Genomic DNA, 18856 nt, shown 5'->3' with positions numbered 1-18856 from the left:
GTTCCATATGTCCGGCCCGGCGGAGGAGGGAGGGGAAGGGAGAGAATTCTGAGCTGGACGGGACGGGAGCATGGGGGGCGCGACGGGGGAGCCCAGCGGCGGCCAGGGGAGGGACTGGAGAGGCGAGCAAGGTTTGCGTTTTCCATTTTCCCTGGAGTTGTCTAAAGCTGCTTAGGCTGGTGGAAACTTTCCCTTTTTCCTTTTCTTTCCAGAAAGATGGAGAAAGAAGATTAGGGAGGGTAGCATCCATGCGTTCTGGCCAGGGCTTCAAGGGAGAAGATGTGGATTGGAGGTGAAAGGGAAAGTTCTCAGGCTGATGGAAGATCAACTTCTCCCTGCCCCTGAAGAGGGAAAGAAGAGACCAAACGCAGGAGGGGGAAAGGGGCCAAGGAAGGATTCCCAGGGTCCCGGTGTGAGAGACTGACACAACCAGCAGCCCACCCCAAGGTGGGATTCTCTTTGGGAAGATTCCAATCTTTAAGTCACTAAAGATGGTGGTGGAAGAGGAGTTTGAAGTGCCCAAGACATCTTGGCCATTCCCAACACCAGTTCCTACCCCAGCTGCTTCACACCTGATTTAGCGCCCCCCGGGGCCTACTCTAGAGATGCTGCCTCTGGGATGGCCTCGGCTTTGGGCAGCTGCCTGTGAGAAAACAGAGAGCCTGGAGGAGCTTCCAGACCCTACAGTCCTTTCCTCAATGCCGCCCATCCCAAGGGGATGGGCTCTTTCTCTGCATGTCTCTATTTGTTTTTCTCCTCTCTCTCCCCCTCCCTCCCTCTCTTTCTCCCTCTGCCTTTTCTAACCATCTCTGTGGTCTCTGTCCTTTCTCACAGTCTTTTTGTCTTCTCACACTCTGCTTCTCTCTTTGTCTGTAGTGAATTTGAATTGGGCTTTGCTAAGGACTTCAACTTCGGAGTGTCTCCAGAAATCACTTCTGGACTCGCTTAATAGGCTGGCCTCTGGGCAATGTGGAGCCCTTGGTCTCAGGGCCCTGTCCTTTTGGGGGTGGTGGGGGGGACTCACCTTTCTTCCATGGAGACATCTTCTACAGAGAAGGGGGCCAAAGTGAGTGGTTTCCTTTCCACTTCCCTTCTCACTTAACTCTTGTGTATGTACCTATCCAAGTTGGGGAATGCCTTCTGCCAGGACAGCCTCCCTGCCCCTCTGAGTGGCCTTTGTCTCCATTCTCCCTGTCATCCTCTCCTTGGGCTCTGCCTTGACCTCCCTCCTCAGAAAGGGAAACTGCTGCTGCTTCTCTTTCTGGGACCCTCTCTTTTTTCCTTCTAACTTTCTCTCCTCATCTAACTCCTCAGCTCATTAAAGCATTGGCAGCCCAGCTTCGTAAAGGCACAGGGATAAACACTATAATTATATACACAGAAGTGGACTCCAGCAGAGTCTGGGGAGAAGATAAGAATCAGCAGTTTTCCTAAAGCCCCTTCTATCAAATACATTCTGCCCCATCTCCTGAACAGCACAAAAGCCAATAGTGTGTGTGTGTGTGTGTGTGTGTGTGTGTGTGTGTGAGGCAGGGCACTTCATGGCTACATGAACCAAATGTTTAAAAAACAACAAACCTCCTGATCTGGAGGGTAGGCCTGTATGCCTGGATGGAAGGCATCAGGCCTCACACAGTGAGATTTAGTAAGGGGCTGGAGATGGACTAAAAGATAATGGTAGAGAGGGATGCTCTCCTGCTTTTGTCTCCCAGGGAAGAGAAGAGGAGGGGGTATCCCCAGGGCCAGAAGAGACAAAGACCTGAAGGGGGCAGAAAGAATGGAGGGGAAAAGAAGGGGGGTGGCGGATATCAGGCCTCCACCGTGACAGGGGGCGACAGCAGAAAGGGGAGTTGGAAGCACAGGGGCAAGGGCCTGTGAGGTTGGCTCTCAGCTCTCCTCCGAGGCTCTGGCCTGTCCCAGGGAGCAAACCCTTCAGCCTTCTGCTATTCCCCACCCTCCAAAACAGGCTGAGCTCAGAAGCTACTAGCACCCAACTGTTCCCTTCCCCCTGGCTCAGGGATTCTAAGACTTCAGCCTCAATCCTAAAGCACTGGATTGAGGGTGAACTCGCCCTCTCCACATTTACCCCTGCCCCCATCACTTCCCAGGTGAGGGAGAAGGAAACAGTTGCTTCCCACATTGAGGAGTGGGGGGCTTCTCCAATACCAAGGATGGGGGGCCTGAAGGGTCTGGAGCCCCCTATCCCTCAGGTCTCTCTGCTACTCCTCCAGTCCTTCCCACCTCCCCATGATCTCCAGCCCTGTCAAAGCTGCCCTTGAATCCAGTCTCTCCCCAGCTCCTTTTAGCAAGACCAGGTAACACCCCCACCTCATCCCAGCCTAGGGTCTTGGCCTTCTCCTTCTCTTTCTCACTAAACCCTTTTCAACCCAGACTCCCAAATTGGGAGGCCTCACCTACCATCCACCCCAAAAGCTGTCTGTTAACAAGGACAGGGCTCAGTGCCCACTTGGAGCAAAGCATGGGAGTGAGCTCCTAGGTGGACTGGGGCCTAAGCAGCCGCTCCAAGGCACAGCTGATGCCATGAATAATTAACACCTGGGCGCGGCATCACTCTAATTTTCCTGCTCAAAGGTTTACACTAGCAGGCAGAGTTAAGTATCACAGATAATAGTGGCTATAAAGTCAGTTGGCCGGGTTCCAGCCAGGGAAGGAGATGCTAGCAGCCCCAACCGAACTTGGCCAAGGCTCCCTCTGCCCCTCATCCATAACAACTTTGGCTGGGGGGGGGGGGGAGCAGTGCATAACATCCCCAAAAGCCACCTCTGGCTTTGCTCTCAACCAGCAGACCCCTCCCCAATGGGGAGGTACTGTGACCTCTCCCCCTTCCAATCTGTACCCCATTTGCTCCCTCTTTGGATGGGGATTTATGGAGAGGAACACACCCTGTGTCCTGAAATGCTCTCCAACTTTCTGAGACCACCTGGAAACATTTCTCTTCTAGAAAAACTTAGAGAACTTTCCCCTCCTTTAGCCCTCAATACACAGTCCCTCACCGCTGAGGAAACTTTCTTTGTTTCTGGAGGTCGAAGGAAGGCTACTAGGGTGTGAATTCACTTCCTTGTTTTGTTAGACAGAAGGGTGGGGAGCCAAAGCTTTCAGCTTCCCTCCCAGCCCTTCAGCCTCTGCCTCCATTGTCTCCCCCAGCTTGGGTAGCTCCTATCCCACCCTCAACACTCTGTCATACACGTCAGTCCTATAGGTTAAGCTTGAACACTATAACCAAATCCCTTCAGCCCCCTCCAGTTGCAGAGGACTTCTTTTTGGTCCCCATGGATTGCAAACATCTTTGCCTTCAACTTCAGTAATTTCTTCTCCTGCCTCCACCTCTCTTTCCCCCAGGCTCCTTCTGCCTTCAGAGTTGGGTTCTTTACCCCCGGCAACATCGGAGCAGCCAAACTCCTGGAGGGGAACCGCTGAAAAATGAAGCTCTCTCTGCTGCTGCAGGAATGTTGGCTGTTATCAGGCTCGCAAATATAATTTTTATATTAGGTCGTGGTCTTTGACTGGGTTTATATGCCAATGAGGCATTTCTAGTTTACCAAATTTATACAAATCTCGCCTTAATTGATAATCACAGATGCTGTAATTTAAGACCTCCAGCTATAGAGCTTTCATATTAACTGCTGATATATTACTGTAAATCGTCTGAAATAACCAACTCCTGGGAGCAGAGCAGAGAGAGAGGAAGTGCCTCCGAGAGTGACTCTTTCCCGGCCGCAGAAATAGCCCAGCTTCCACATCATTTTCTGTGAGAAATGATTTATCGAAGACATGGCCATAAACAACACAACTCGCTCACAAACACACGCAGACGCGCACGCACGCACACACACACACACACACACACACACACACAATGGCTGGCATGCCGGCCGAGAAGCTGACACCCATATTGCTATAAATCAAGAAAAAGGTTGGAGGAGAGGGAGAGAGAGAGAGAGATAGAGAAGAGGAATATTCCTAAAATCTCTATGCAATGCCTCAATGGGTACAAACACACAGAGCACCATGTGAAGAGAAATGGCAGGAAATGAAGATGGCTATTTGTCACATTTTACGACAATAACATTAATAACAAACAATAAATTTACATGGACATATAAGACGCGGTAGGTAGTGAGAAATCCCTTCTACTTACAATACCCCAGCCCGCGGTGTGGCTCCGGCTGCGGGGCTGTTTTATTGCTGCCTCCCTCTCTTTTTCTCTCTCTCTCCCTCTCTCTCCCCCTCTCTTTTTTTTTCTCGGGGTACAGGCTTGTTTTTCAAAGGACAGTTGAATTGCACGTCAGAAACAGGGAGACCGAGCCTGTGATTTTCCTGACGAATACATATCTATTCTGCAACCTCGGCATTAATTATTTAATGAATCACGTGACCAGGAGGGGGAAGGGGGTCTTTCGATTTCAGGCTCAAAGGACCACTATGACCTTCCCCTTCAGGAGGAGAAATTTTCCTGTGAAATAGGTTTCCCCCCAACCCACCAATGGAATAGTAGCCAGTTCTCTTTCCCACATTCATATCTGTATCTGCTGTTTCTACACTTCCTAAGCAGCATCCCCCCCCCCAGACACACACTTACCCACAGCCCACCTCTCCTCTCTCCCTTCTCCTCCTGCTTCTGCTTAGTTTGTGAAGGTGCAGAAATAGTCTGCAGGGGCGTCTGGGGGGTGGGGTGGGATGGGCACAGAGTCCTTCTCCAAGCCCCTGGATTTCTCAGCATCCAGTTCCTCTCTCTACATCCTTTAACATTAACATTCTCCCCAACTCTATTTTACCCTCACTCCTAGGGTATTTTAGTGGGGGCATACTCCCCCTCTTCCTTACATGACCAACAAAATTTCTAAAGGGACCAGCTTCAAAAGAAACATTTCATAGATCCAGATTATATGTGTATAAAGAAGGGGGTTTCTGGCTTTAATTCTGTTTTTTAAAAAATCTTTTGTGGTACCTCTTGAAAGGGCAGAAAAGGGACAGGGTGAAGAGATGACTTGGGAGCTTCCAGAGTAGAGAGTAACCACAAGGGGGACATTTTTTCCTTGTGTTGTTACTGTTATAGAGAACCAAATTCTACTGAGAATACGCTCTAGAGACAAAGACCTGGACTAAGAAGATTCCTACACAAAAGAAGTGGGTGCTCAACCTCTGGGTACTTCTGTCACACCCTGCCTCAGTCCCTCCCCACCCCTAACACACCAGTGAAGATAGCTAGAGGTTTGAACTGGAGGGGAGGAGAGGGAAGAAAGAGGCTTTGAAGTTGGCCTGACAGCCCAGTTCCTATTTTCCAGGTGTTAGTACCCCCCATGCTTCCAATCAGCAGACAATGGAGACAGATCAATAGGAAAAAGATGAGGGGTTTCATATTGAAGGGTTAAACACTGGTGCTGATAGAAGAAATCCATCCCCTCTGCCTAGAGAGAGAAACATACACAGACTTCTTCATCTCAGATATAAACAAAACAAAACATCCTTCCAAACCTTCACATACAGCTTGGCGCCAGAAGGAGCAGACCAGATATGACCAGAGTCCCAGAATCGAATCGGAGTCTTTGGCCACGGTGTAGGATGGGGTTGCAAAGGGAAGCAGAGAAGACATTCCTGAAGGAGCCCCTCGCCCAGCCCACACTTCCAGCCTTATCTTCAGCAGCTCTGGGGCAGCCGCAGGGGCCGGCCGACAGGAAAGAACAGATGTGGTTTGGGGCGGGGGCAGGGGGCCGAGGAGCGGCCAGCGGTTTGTCTGGAGGGGTCTCAACCAAAAGCAACTCGAGGGGGAGAAGTTGAGGACCCAGGTGCCCTCACCACCCCTGAAGAAACGGTGTCTGGGTCCAGCAGGAGCGGCGGCGCGCGCCCCGGCCGAGCACTGGGCCGGCCTGATCCCCTAAGAATACCGCTCTCTACGCTCGGGTGGGGCGCCGGCGGGCCCGGGCTCTGAAGGGGGGTGATCGGCTTTGATTGTGCAGATACAAAACGCAGACTGGTATTGAATTCAGCCGCGCGCCCGACTCCAGCGAGGGCAACTCCCTGCAAGGTCCTGGCCAGAGAAATCCATTAAAACTGCCCTCCCCCCAAGAAAAGCAGGCCACTAAAGTCTACAAGAAAAATAGAGGGCGGGGGCGGGGGTAGCAGAGAAGAGAGGAGAGAATATGCGGGAGCATGGGAAGACACCAATCTCAAAACTGGTAAATTCATTTTAAGGACGAGCTAAAGAAAAGCCGGTGACACGGAGGCACGCCGGGCAGGTTCTGTTCAAATGCCCACACTCTTTTCGGATCCTGGGAATGTCCATGTTCAAATAAACAAGCGCCGGGGCGCGAGCAGAGAGCTTTCTTGCTGCCGATAAAGCGAACGTTTATACTGTGAGAAAGGCAAGATTGATTTACGAATCTGAACGCGCCGGTTTTATGGCTGATCACAAATCCGTCAGCGCTCAACTCACGCTGGGAAACTTCCCAACTCCGCTTTCCAACCAGACCCCCCTCCCGGGGCCGCCGCTTCCATGGGAGACCCACCACGGGCGCTGGGGCGGCCCCAGCGGCAGCCGGCACAGGCTGGTCCCGCAACCCCACTCTGCCCTGGCGGGTGCAAAGAGGAGGAAACATGGGGGGGCCGACGAACTGGATGAAGAGCGGTCCAAAGGTTCCGAGGATAGAGGTGGCCGCTAGAATTGTAGAAGGTGAGCCCAAGGGGCTGGGGAGCCTGCCGGCCGCGCTCAGCTTTACAGAGGTTGGGGGTCTGGCAGTGAGGGTGGGGGGAAAGTCCCTCAGTTCCCATTTGAAGGAACCCCAGCCTTCACTTTCCCTTTGGTGGATCTGTAATCCTCACGTGTCAGAAAGTAGGTTGTAAAGACCCAGGTGACTAGATCTTTGTCACCTGAGCCTATAGAGGGCTCACAACAGTTTATCTGCTCTGAGGAGTTATGGGTGCACATCTCCCCTGAGTCCCAAATATTTTCATTTCAGGAGGAGTCCAACTTGCTTTTCTGCTGGCTCCCTTTTCTTACCAAGGCCACCAGCCCCTGCACTTGTTAAGCCACCCAGGGACAAAGGAGAGGATACCAACCAATGCCAAGCCAGTTATTGCTTGTCTGAGACAGTCCCCAAGACATAGGAGACAATTTACAAAATGCAAACCAACATCCCACATATATCCCAGCAAGGTTCTGTTTCTCCTAGTCCTAACCAAGGGAACATTTCCTTTTCCCAGCTGGAGTCTGTCTGTCTCTCTCTTTGTCTCTATCCCCTCCTAAGAGGATGGCTGCTGGTATAGATTTTTTAAGATACAGCAAGTAGAATTCAGATTTGGAAAGGCTCTCTGTTGAGTTCACATCTTAACAAATCCTCCATGCATCTCTTAAAAGTTGTTGGAAACTTTGGTTAATGTGGCACAGCTGTCCCTGGAAATGATCAGACAGCCTACACTGACCCTTCTCCCATCTCTCTTGCTCCTCTGGTGGGGAGGTACTCTGTGGGCACTGTGAGTCGCTGGGGTGGGATTGAAGACTGGGGAAGGGGGTGACAGTGATTATAGAAATAGCTTCCTAAACAAAGGGACTTCAGAAAATGGGTCAAGAAGCTGTGGATTTGGAGAACAGACCTTGAGAGATAGTAACCACAACGGGGCCCTCTCTCTCCTTAGGACCCAGGGGCTTGCTCCCCTAGCTCTCTGAAGCCCCTGGACCTCTCATATCTGTCTCCCTTTGTCTTTCTTCCCTCAGCCCCCTCCAAAGGGACAGGAAAGGAGGAGGGGTGAACTGGACATGGATGGAGGGGTGAGTCTGCCTGAGGAAAGGAGCTCTGCACAGGAAGAGAAACCAGCACCCTACTTCCCTCCCCCAGCTGAGCTATTTTTTTTTTTTTTTTGCTTATTTTCTCTCCAGTGGACAGTAACAGAAAAATAATCCAGAAACTTCAAGATAGAAAAAAAAAAAGGGGGGTTGGGGTCTCGTGGCGGGGGGGGGTGGAGATGGGACATGCAACAGCCCAAGGACCCCTCGATGCAGAGGTGTGACTTTCCCTTCTGGGCAGGAGGCAAGAGCCAACACAATGTCCAGTCTCAGAGAGGTCAAGGGGCTTCCGAGGTCATTTTGTGGTTCTAATACTGAGCTAATCGCCTAGAAAACGTGGCCTCTCCATGAACTCTCTCTCCTGCCAGTCTCCTACTTCCAAACCCTCAGTGAGTCCCAAGGAAGAAAGGCCAGCACATTCTGGTCTGAGGCAGAGTCTACTGGCTCCTTCACCCTCAGAAGCAGGGCCCCTGAGCGGGGAACAGAGCCCCCAAACCAAGACAGCAAAAGGAAAGCAAACTAAACTCTGAGCCTTCAGGAAAAAGGGAGGGGGCAGAGTCGAAGAGGAAGATTCTGGCGTCAACGAACCTTGCCTGCAAGCAGAACAGTTTCCTGCTCCAGAGAGTGGCAAATATTTGTCCAGAATCCCAAGCTAGACACAAAAAGAAAAACTGAAAACATCCACCTATACCCCCCAAAACTGCCTTCCATTTTTCCAGAAAGTAGCAGTGACAACAACTCACCGGTAAACAGACCTGTGGGATACCAGCCCCCAGGGTAGACAAGCAGAGTTATGGAACTCACAGGCCACATGTACACCTCAACTCAGTACACACACACACACACACACATATGCTGGGGCTCCCCAGGCCCTGCTGCATTTTCTAAAACCAGAAAGCACTTCTGAACTGCCTCCCTATCTTTTCTGGGGGTTTTCTGGGGCCCTAACACCTCAGTCCCAGTCAGTTCAAACACTCTCCAGGTGTCAGTCCCTGACCCAAGCATCTGTCATCATAAAAGGCATCAAAACTGGACCAAGCATCCACCATAAAAACCCTGTGAAGATAGTTGAAAAAGAAAAAGAAGGAGGCGAGAGAGTATTTCTTCTTTCCCTTGTAAAAAGAGCTCATAAAACGATTAAAAAAAAAAAAAAAGCCAACCCAGGCGGGGGCTTTGTTACCTTTGCGCCTCTCGCCTCCTCTCGCCTGAACTCCACGGATCCCATTCATGACGAACAGCTTCTTCCAAACTGAGAGAAAAAAGTTTTCAACTTTATGGTTCCAAATTTTTTCCCCCTTGCAGATCCGGGAGTGGCGGCTAACACTTTTTTCCCCCAACAGCCGGTCTGCGGAGATTTGCTGTTGAATAATAACAAAGGAGAGAGGATACGTATTTAAAGAAAAGAAGTGATTAATGGTTTTCTGTATAATTCTCACATTTTTCTTAGCTCTTGTCTACACAGAATGGCTGTGAACTTTAAGCTCCATAGAAATCTTTTTTTTATTCTATTCATACCTTCCTAAGAGCAGCTTTGATTTGGTTCTATAGAGACATTCCTGGGGGGGGAGGTGGAATATGCTTTTTAGGAACTATTTTCCCCCTCTAGAAGGGAAGGGCGGCTGCATCCCTGGGCAGCTAAACATCACACCAGCGATTCTACTGAAAACAAAGCTCGCTGCTCTCAACCTCCAGGTCCATGCGATTTGCTAAGAGTCTCCCCACAGCATTGAAACGGGCGGTTCAAACACCCCTTCCCGTGCGGTGGACCCTGGGCCGGTCTGTCCCGGGGCCCTAGCCAGCCTCAAACACCCGGGAGCTGCACACCGGAGGAATGCAAAAGAAATAACAGTAAAACGCGCTAGTGGAATTGGCTATTTTTATTTTCTGAAGCCAGTTGGGACTGAAAAACGACTTTGAATTGCACTTGCTCTCCAGAGCCCTGAAATTTTGGGGGGCGGGATGGCTGTATCCGGGGCCACCACAGGACCGGAGTCCGAGACCAGAGCCTTAGAACTTCTCCTGGGCTTGACCCCAAAGTGGCCCAAGCCTCCCCAGAGCTTCTGAGGGTCACTTGCACCCTCTCCCCCTTCCCCCATTCCATTCTAGGGGTGACTGGGACCTCAGAGACAGAAAGCTATTTGGTCCCCAGTCATACTTTCGATACTTTCTATGAGAAAGAAAATGAAAATTAATACAGGAGCAGGGCTTCACAAAAGAGGCCATTTGTCTTCTTGATTATCTATTTGCTTGTCAGAGTTTGAGCTATGGCACCGGCTAGCTCCTTTGTAATATAAAAATACTCTGAAAACCTGCAAACACCCAGAAACATCTGTGCAAAAAATTAGACTCATTAAAGCCTTAAACACCTCAGAGGAAAAGGATACCTTCTTACGGGGAGGAAAGAGGCCAGCCGCGCAGAATCCTCCCTCACAACTTTAATAAGCAAAGAGCCGTCTGTCTAGAAAGAGACAGCTTTAACCGCATTTTATTTGCTTATGACAAATAAATCACAATATGAAAGCTTTTGCCATACTTAAGCCTCTTGTGTCCTACAATGAAACATTTTCTCCCCATTAGGGATTGGAGTCAGCCCTCCCAGTCCTTTCAATCCATTTTTGGACTAGAGGGAAAAAATTAAAAACCCCAAACAAAACACACCCACCCCAAAAGGAAAACACACCAGCTACCACCATTTGCAGTCCTCTGAGATAGAAATTCCCATTGGATCCTTCGAAAAAATTCCTCAACCACATTAATGTGAGGCCGAATGGACTGGGGTACTTAAAATATACACTGGGTGGCATTGGTCTGCATCTTTACATCAAGATTTCAACAAAAACACGCCGTGCTGATCACAAGAAACCAAACATTTATTTCTATTGTCACTCTGTACAGGACACACATTTTCACACCAACGAAGGGTTCTAGACTCAAGCAGCCCCAGGACTAGGAAGGGGCCTGGTTTGGAATGTCAGAAAGAGAGTAGGAGAGAGGACAGACGCACATGACATAAAATAATAATAATAATAATAATAATCAATGCAACGATAAACTATGGGAGAGGTCTCTATAACCTTATCTCCCAGATGGGAAGGGTATTGTATTTCCTAGTTTCACATTCACTTTCAGTCTAGGAGAAAAGGCCTCCACTGCACAACTCTAGATGGGGGGAGAGGGTTGTATCCAGCTCCCAGAAGGCAACTGGCCTCTCACCCCGCCAGGCATGGCTTGACCTTCCAAAGGAGGGCCCTCCCGGTCTCTGGGTCCTCTTTTTCTTTCGGACTCAATTACCCTGCCCTGCTCCTGCTCAGCCGAGGCACCCTTCGTCCACCTGTCCCCAGCCTGTCGTCCCCACCCCGGCCCCAAGGTGGAAGGGGGGTGAACGGGCACGGAGGGGAAAGGAGGCTGTGTGCGCGTGTTTGTTACCGTGGCCAAAACACTGTGCTATCTGGCAGTCAGAGGATGCTTTCGCTGGGTTTCAGGAATGAGGGACAAAGAAAGAAAATCCAGACTGTCTTCCAAGAGCGGCAGCAGCAGAGGCGGCGGCGGCCGAGCCGGGCCTCATTTGTTAGCCGGGTGTCGAGGTAATGGTCGCCACCGAGGCCCGTCCTCTCCTCGGCAGAGTAAACAAGACAGATGGGCCTGGGCCTGGCGTGATTAAAGATGAAACGTGGATCCATCTTCGCCAAAGCTGAAAATGAGGAGTGCAGCCTCCTCCTATTTCTCTTTCTGTCTTTTTCTTTCTTCCTCCTTCTTTTTTTTTTTTTTTTTAAGGAAGAAAGCAAGAGACTTGAACCTTGCTTCTGGGGGGCCTCGCCCGGCTCCCTACTGTCATTTCTATAAATAAAGCTTCCCCTCCCCCCTCCTCCGCATTTATTCGTGTAAATAGACAACGTGGGGGGAGGGCAGGTGGGCTTTTTCGGGCCCAGGCCCCAGGTCCCCTCCCTCGTCTCCCCCAACCACCCCCGAGCTCGCAACCCACCCCCGCCCCGAGGTTCGCGGCTCCCGCAAGGGGGGCACTAGAGCGCCGGGGGGGCTCCGTTGGGCCGGCCAGGGGGCCCTCCGGCAGAGCCTGCGGTGCTGCCCGAGCGGATCTTGGTGTTGGGCAACTTGTGGTCTTTTTTCCACTTCATGCGCCGGTTCTGGAACCAGATCTTGATCTGGCGCTCGGAAAGGCAGAGCGCGTGGGCGATCTCCACCCTCCGGCGCCGAGTCAGGTAGCGGTTGTAGTGAAATTCCTTCTCCAGCTCCAAGACCTGCTGGCGAGTGTAGGCGGTCCGAGAGCGCTTGGGCTCCCCGCCGGCGTAATTGGGGTTGACTGGACACACACAGAGAGAAGGAGAAAGAGAAAGTTTTATTGCCCCGAAAGGGAGGAGGGGGAGCCCTTTCCTCCCGCTAACGCAGTGTCTCCCTCCCTCTCCCGCCGCCTCTTCTTCCTCCAGAGGGGGTGGGGACGAAGGAGAAAGCGGGACCCCAGGAGGAGAGAGAGACCTCTAAGTTTTGGACGACTCTGCCGTCACGACGTTGTTGTTTGGGGAGGGGGCGGGGAGGAGTGAGGAATCTTCACAAGGTTTTAATCGCTCATCTCTCCCCCGACTTGGCCTGGGGCCCGGGATGGGAGAATGAGGGGTGAAAGAGGGAGGGGGGGCTTCCCTAAACCTTTCTGTTAGTTCCCACCCTCTATGTTCCGATTCCAAGTAGTGCCTGCCCCCAGTAAAAACTTTTGCCCACTAGCCAAGGAGCCAGACTAGAGGAAAGAAAGGAAAAAATAAATACTGGGAGTTGACTCAACTCTCCGCTTAAATACAGATTACCTCCTCCCCCTTCTCCTCCCCCACCTCTCACACCCCTCCCCAATTTCCAACTTCACTGAGACTGCATCTCCCTGGCGAAAAAGTCGCTGGTGAGAATGGCAAAGAGGATGGGGAACCTACTTCAAAGGCGCGGGGCCCACCAGGCCATAAAAATTTATGGGGGATGTAATTATGTGGCTCTGAAAACAGGCGACCGTAAATCTCCGGCAATGGCGAGTTTATAGCGGGGACAATTGGCTTCCCCTAGCTCCCCCCACCCCCATGCCTTGAGGTCCCTTTGGTGTAAAGCGCCGGGGGTGGGAGGGGGAAGGGGTGCCCACGCACTCACCCGTGCTCACGTGAACTTTGCGCATCCAGGGGTAGACGACGGGCTCTTTGCACGCGGAGTGGGACGGGCTGGGGTGCAGGGGGTTCTGGGCGCAGGGAGGCGGCGGGGGGCTGCTGCTGACCGCCTCACAGCGCTGGCCGGGCTCCGGGAGGAGGGCCCCGGACGGCGGCTGTGCGGGAGCCCGAGGGGACAGCCCGGGCGGTGGCGGGGGCGGCGGGGGCGGCGGCGGAGGCGGCGGGGGCCCAGGGTCCCGGCAGGCCGCGTAACGCTGCACGGTGCACGCCGAGCGCCGCCCGAAGCCCGCCTCCGGCTGGAAGCTGCTCTCTCGCCTCTGGCCGCCGGCGTAGTACCCCGGCGAGTGGTCGCTGGGTAGGTAATCGCTCTGTGAATATTCCTCGCACGGAGGGAACTTGGGGTCGACATAGTTTGAGTTGATCAAAAAAGAACTCATAGCCATTAATTTCTGGGAATTGTCCACAAAATATACTAAAATTTATTCCGACCCCTGACTCGTTTTCCTGTTTCCGAAAGCCCTCCTACTTACTGTCAAGTGAACAAAGTTAGGGGCCCACGTGATCCTCGGAGCCAATGGCCGCCCCGCCTGCGATTCCCGGATAAGGAAATCTGCTCACCCGGACCCTACTCCAGCCAAAGAGGTTTATTTCCCCTTCTTCTCCACCCCCCACCCCCACCCACCCAACACCAGGATTTACATAGGGCTCCTGCGGGGCCACCGCCTCCTCGCCTCGCCTCGCCTCTCCGGGATCGGGGAGAGGGAGGGAGAGAGAGCGAGAGCGGGTGAGCAGGTTGCCACCCGAGGGCCTGTTGGGGCGCTGGGCGGAGCGCAATCCCTGGATCCCCTCAGAAGTTGGGGCTCTGAATATGGCCCCTCCCGTCCTGCCTCTCTCCCCCAGGCCTTCCTTAGGGTCTTAGTCCCTCTTATCGATGGGGCGTAGGAGCATCTGCACCCAGCATCTAAGCAGGGGCGTTAAGTGAGGGGCGGACTAGGGGCTCCGCCTGGAGAGGAGAACCCACACGGGCGAACGAGGCATCGAGCGTGGGCCCTTTCTCTGCAGCCGCACGGGGAGGGGTAGGGAGTGAAAGAGGAGGCGTCGGAGCAACCAGGCGGGTGTACGGAGGGACTTGTCAGAGATGAATGGAACCACGGGCGGATCGATAGGAAATTCATGCACTAATTCGGGGAGACCTCGCCTTCCAAATCGCATTTAGCTGCGCTATTAGTTTGGCTGTGTCAGTCAGTCCGTCTGTTCCCCTCTCCTCTCCACTCCTCCCCTTATCCCACGCGGCCCAAACCGGGAGAAACGAGTTAGTTTCCCACACTGAACATGAACACTGGAGTGAAAAACCTCCAACTTCTGAGAGCACGTTGAATAGCAATTTGCTAATTCCAGAAACACCGGAGCAGGGCTAACCACGGCGGCGAGATGTTCTAATTGCCGTTAATGCCGCGCCTCAGCAGCGAGCAGAAATCTCACATCCTTGTGATGCTAAGGATAGGAGCCTGGGTGATCCCCACACAATAACACCCTTTGGTAATCGCGTGTTTCCAGGGCATCTTGTTCTGCACCCAAACGGAAAAGCGACCTCTGCATCCGTTTGAAAAGTGAATTTCCTTTCTCTTCGCCCACTGAAGACAATAGTCATTTTTACCAGATTTTCAGTGAAGCCTCCCTGAACCCAAAATAGGGAATAGCTGGACCAAAGGGAGAGGACAAAATAAAAACATCAGCAATAACATTAACCTTTTAAGAAAAGTGAAAAAGGACCAAGGCTCCCAAGGGCAGGCATGGGTAGATTTCAGGTAGGTGATTCCTCCATCTCTAACCAGTTGAGGGAGAAAAAGAAAAAGGAAGAAAGAAAAAGAAAGGAGTCTTCGTGTCACCGGATGGTCCTCATTTAGGAAAAAAAATTTTTTTCTTCAGAAAAAAAATGAGCGGAGTGTTTATGTCAACTACATATTCCCCTAGATACGAATTTGTGATCACAAAATTCCTTACACAAATTCGGATCTACAGGGTATATACAGAAGACAGACAGATCTTCTTGGCCCAGAAATTTTCCAGTCCTCCTATTTTCCACGCATCCTTCGTTTGGGGTATGGTTTCAGTGCTTTGATTTTTTTTTTTTTTCCCCTAGTTTTGAGCTCTGGGAGCAGGAAAAGGCACGGTGGGTCCATTCCTGGGATTAGAAGGTTTTCAACCCTCTTCCTCTTCTATTAGAGAGAAACAGAAACAGCCGGTCCCGCAAAGGGACGCGAACCTCGGGGCTGCTGTGCATCTCCGCGGCAGTGCATGAATTATGAGATGTAAACATTAGCTAAGCACAAAAGGAGGAAGGGTCATCCTGAGGCTGCCGCATAGTCAGAATCAGGCCCTTCTGGGTGCCCTCCAGCCCCTCCCCTCCCCCAGGACTTTTTTTTTCTTTTTTTTTAAGAAAAACAAAACCCCAATCGGCAACTCCGTGTCCCTCTGCAGCCTTTAGTTTGTGATCAAACGAAAATCTAGATATTTTCCAAGGGGCCTCTCAGCAAAGGGAAGAGGGATAGGCGGCTGGGTGTGAAGGGGGTGTCATAAAAGTCCTTTTGGAAAAATTCAATGGTAAAAAGAGAAACAGCTGTAAAGAAAAATGCTGGGAGACCGAGCAGATGGGGCCCCAGATATTTAATGACGGGCAATTCCGTTTACAACCTGAGAAAAAGATCAAAGGCGTTTCATTTCCGAATGGAGGGTGAGGAGGAACCGTAAAAGATGCAGCCAGATGATATTCCGGCCCCTCCCAACCTCCCATACCTCCTGGGGCCAGAAAAGGGGGATGATAGCTGAAGTGTGAGAAGGAGTCCCATTTCCCCCACCTCCCTAGCTCCTGGCAGGCTCTCTCCATCCAAACTTGCTTATTCAGCCACCTGCTAGGGTTGCTGGCAGTGGGACCTAAATGGGGATCTGCGAAACCTGGGGGATCTGGAGTTTCAGTTTCGCAGGGCCTTCCTGAGGCTGCCAGTAACTAAGCTGGGAGACTGAGGATGGAGCTGAGGGAATGGCATCCTAGACTGTGAAAGCTAAGGGCCTTCAGAGGGTGATGGGAAGGGTGCACAGAACCTCTTCTCCACCGACTCCTCACTTATCGCTCCAGGTCTGAAGAATACCTGCATCCCTAGTGAATAAGTCAGAATAATAAAAATTTCTTTAGTAAATACATCAACAAAACAAACAAACAAAAAAAAACAACCCTCTAACCACCATACTCTAAAGGTCTGTGCCCATACCTGGCCCTGGGACCCTTGCACGTGGGTAGGAGGAGAGTTTTCACCTACCAGCCACCAAGTCCAGAGCCCTCTGATTTTCTATCCCAAATCTAGCTTGCCAGGTTTGGCCTCTAAGCTTGATTTCTAACACTAACACCTATATTTGAAAAATCACACACACACAATAATATTGCAGTTATTTTTGCCAAGAGAGGGTCCAGTAAGTAATCTCATACCTCCATTTGGGCATTCAGGAAGACTGGCTCCTGGCCCTGGACCCACAGACAAATTGTGTGGATAGGACCACCACCCCAGCATCAAGCAGGGAACTGTCCTAGTCTTGTCAAAGGCCACTTTAGTCAGGGGCACCATTCCACTGGCCAGACCACTTCCCCTACCCCATACCTCCTGTTCTTCTCAACTCACCACCCTAAAACTCGTCCAACTGGTAGGCTTTTCGGAATTGGGAGAGGGCCTCTGTGCTGCTCTACACTTTCTTAAGAGATGGAGTCCAGGTGCCCCCAAGCACCCCAAGAGAGAGGGTGGGAAGCAGAGCCTGTGGGGTTGATCCTGGGGACAGACCGCAGAGATTTTTCTCCTCTGTGCGCTGGGAGCCGCCACCTGCCCATCCCATCGAGGGGTCGCACTCCCCACCCCAGCCAGTCCCGCCGCGAGGGGTGGAGGACTGGGTTTATCAGCGATTTCCGAGACGAGCTTGGCTAGAGCAGGAGGCTGCCTCTGCTCTCCACCCGCGAAGAGCACTAACATCAATACGCATACTAAAAATAATAAAGAAAAAGCCAAGGCTCCGCGCGCGTTCAGAGCCACCTCCCCCGCGCTCCCGGTGGCTCGCCGGCCCGCCGGCCGCCTTCTCCCGGCCAGCCACAGGTTGCCGCAGTGACCTCGTTGCTCAGCCCCTCCGCCGTCCCGGGCGTGTCCAGCGCGCGCCACCGACGCTACCTTTTGTCGGCGGGGAGGGAGGGACAGAGCGAGGGAGGGAGTTCGCAGGCCGGGGAGGCGAGTCCCCGGGCGGCCCGCAAGGCAGGAACGCCAGGCCCGGAGGGGCGCGGGCGGGAGTACTCACCGGGCCGCTCCCCGCGCCCTCCCGGCCGCCGGCCCGCCCGCGGGCCCGCGCGGCCCCCGACAAGCTCGCTCTCGTCCACTATTGTGTGTGCGGAAAACCGAACCGCCGCGGCGGGCAGAGGAGCTCCGGGGCCCCCTTGGTGGCCGGAACAAGACTTTTGTTTTTTTGGTGTGTTGTTTTTGAAGTGCAAGTTTTCGTATTAATCTCATACTTTGGCAGTCTTTGTTAAACAGCTAGGCGCGTCACCAGGCTCTCGAACATTTTAATAATTTTTAGACGCCGTGACCTGCGGTTCACCCCCTCTCGGGCCTCCCCCATGAGCAGGCAGTTACTATAATAGGCTCGCGCAGTTCGCTGGGTCATATTGAATTTTGCGCAGGTCATTATTTGGGAGAAAAATGACAGAGCAAGGAATTTGATTCAGCTCATCCTCTCTAGCTCTACTTTTTGCCAGAACCTTCCCCCAACTCCTGCCCCTCAAAGTCCCACTCAAATAAGGACTCAGCCGCCAGCCTCCACTTTGATATTCCATCATTCCAATATTTTTTGTCAGCTTTCCTTCTGGGGGCAAAGAGGGAGTGGGTAGAACTCTATAAGGGTTCACTTTGCAGCCCCTGATAGAGACCAGCACCTGGAGAAGTGGAAATGTGGGGATCTGGGTCCCAGAGAGCAGACTTGAGCCAGAACCCCTATAAATGGCCGCATTGACAGGGCCTGTATTCCCACTCAACTGCACACTCTGCTTTTTTCCACCCCTCAGTGCCAGAGAGATCCCCATTTCTGCCTGAACTGGAAGCTCCAGGGCCCCAGGAATGAGACCTCCACTTCCTGGTGCTGAGATCTGGTCCACAGGCCAGCATGTTTGGGTAAGATAGAATCCTGAGAGAAGGGCTGGACTGCACTGGTCAAACCTGGGGACTTGGCTTTCAGGGGCTTTAATTCTCCTTTAAAAATCAAAGCATACCCTCCCCACCTCCATTTTTATTTAAAATTATTTCTCATCTATACTATAACTCTTTTTTGCCTACCCCCAGCACCACCACCAGGAGGTTCAGAAACAAATCAAAGAGGTGCTTAAAATACTCAAGAGATTATCTTTGCTTTATCCCTCCAGGACAGGACTAGAAATGGGTGGCATGCCAGCAACACATTTCAACACATTTCAACCAGCAAAAGTAGATCAGGTGATTATCCCTCCACCCAGCTCAAGTCTCAGGGCAGTGTCTCCAAAGGGGTATCCCCCTAGTTTGGGGAGGTTGGGACTAAGCATCCCAAGGCACCCAGCTTGGCTTGGGATGGCGGAAGTCTTCCCTTCCCTATTGCGAGGCCCCACCAAGCCCAGGACCCAGTCTCCACAAAACTTGCTAACACTCTTGTTCCCCTCAGTGGAGGGGAAGAGACTGAGGAAGAACAGATAGAAATAGAATCTCCAGTTCAGGCTTTGACCTCTACTTCCTCTGGAACCCAGGAATTCCCTCCTGGCCTGACTCCCCAGAAAAATTTGCCTGAAGGCCAAGTAGAAATGAGGACCCATACCCGGTTGGTTTAATTTAAAAAAACAAAAAAC

General features: G+C 52.1%; 2 protein-coding genes across 6 annotated transcripts in view; both read right to left on the bottom strand.

Annotated features, from left to right (window-relative positions):
* The window catches only part of HOXB3 (homeobox B3), a 54416-nt gene that overhangs the window by 15118 nt on the left and 20442 nt on the right, over positions 1–18856 (bottom strand). The window contains exons 1-2 of one of the 5 annotated variants that reach the window (XM_061143820.1): positions 11228–11367; positions 8982–9159 (exon numbers count right to left, since the gene is read on the bottom strand). The exons of 1 other annotated variant lie outside the window; for it this stretch is intronic. The gene's annotated coding sequence lies outside the window, so the exon portion shown is untranslated. Of the gene's footprint in view, positions 1–4159; positions 4258–8981; positions 9160–10185; positions 10326–11227; positions 11368–18856 lie in introns of those variants that run through there. 3 more of the 5 variants (XM_061143819.1, XM_061143821.1, XM_061143823.1) reach the window with 3 other exon arrangements.
* On the bottom strand, positions 10259–13604 carry HOXB4 (homeobox B4). The gene is made up of 2 exons (XM_061143824.1): positions 12944–13604; positions 10259–12119 (listed from the first exon to the last, which is right to left on the bottom strand). The coding sequence occupies exons 1-2, from the start codon at positions 13398–13400 to the stop codon at positions 11821–11823; spliced, it is 756 nt and encodes a 251-aa protein (XP_060999807.1). The 5' UTR covers positions 13401–13604; the 3' UTR covers positions 10259–11820.

The sequence above is a fragment of the Dama dama genome, chromosome 5, assembly GCF_033118175.1.
Source record: "Dama dama isolate Ldn47 chromosome 5, ASM3311817v1, whole genome shotgun sequence".
Lineage (NCBI taxonomy): Eukaryota > Metazoa > Chordata > Mammalia > Artiodactyla > Cervidae > Dama > Dama dama.
The sequence above is the reverse complement of the archived record's forward strand: the minus strand, read 5'-3'. Positions and strand labels throughout refer to the sequence as shown.

What these genes read in the sequence shown, in the direction of transcription:
- HOXB4 (XM_061143824.1), bottom strand. Translation starts at nt 13,400, where the DNA reads ATGGCTATGAGTTCTTTTTTGATCAACTCAAACTATGTCGACCCCAAG. An exon ending in CAAAGTTCACGTGAGCACGG is followed by an intron (nt 12,120 to 12,943) that starts GTGAGTGCGTGG and finishes GTGTGTGTCCAG; the next exon opens with TCAACCCCAATTACGCCGGC.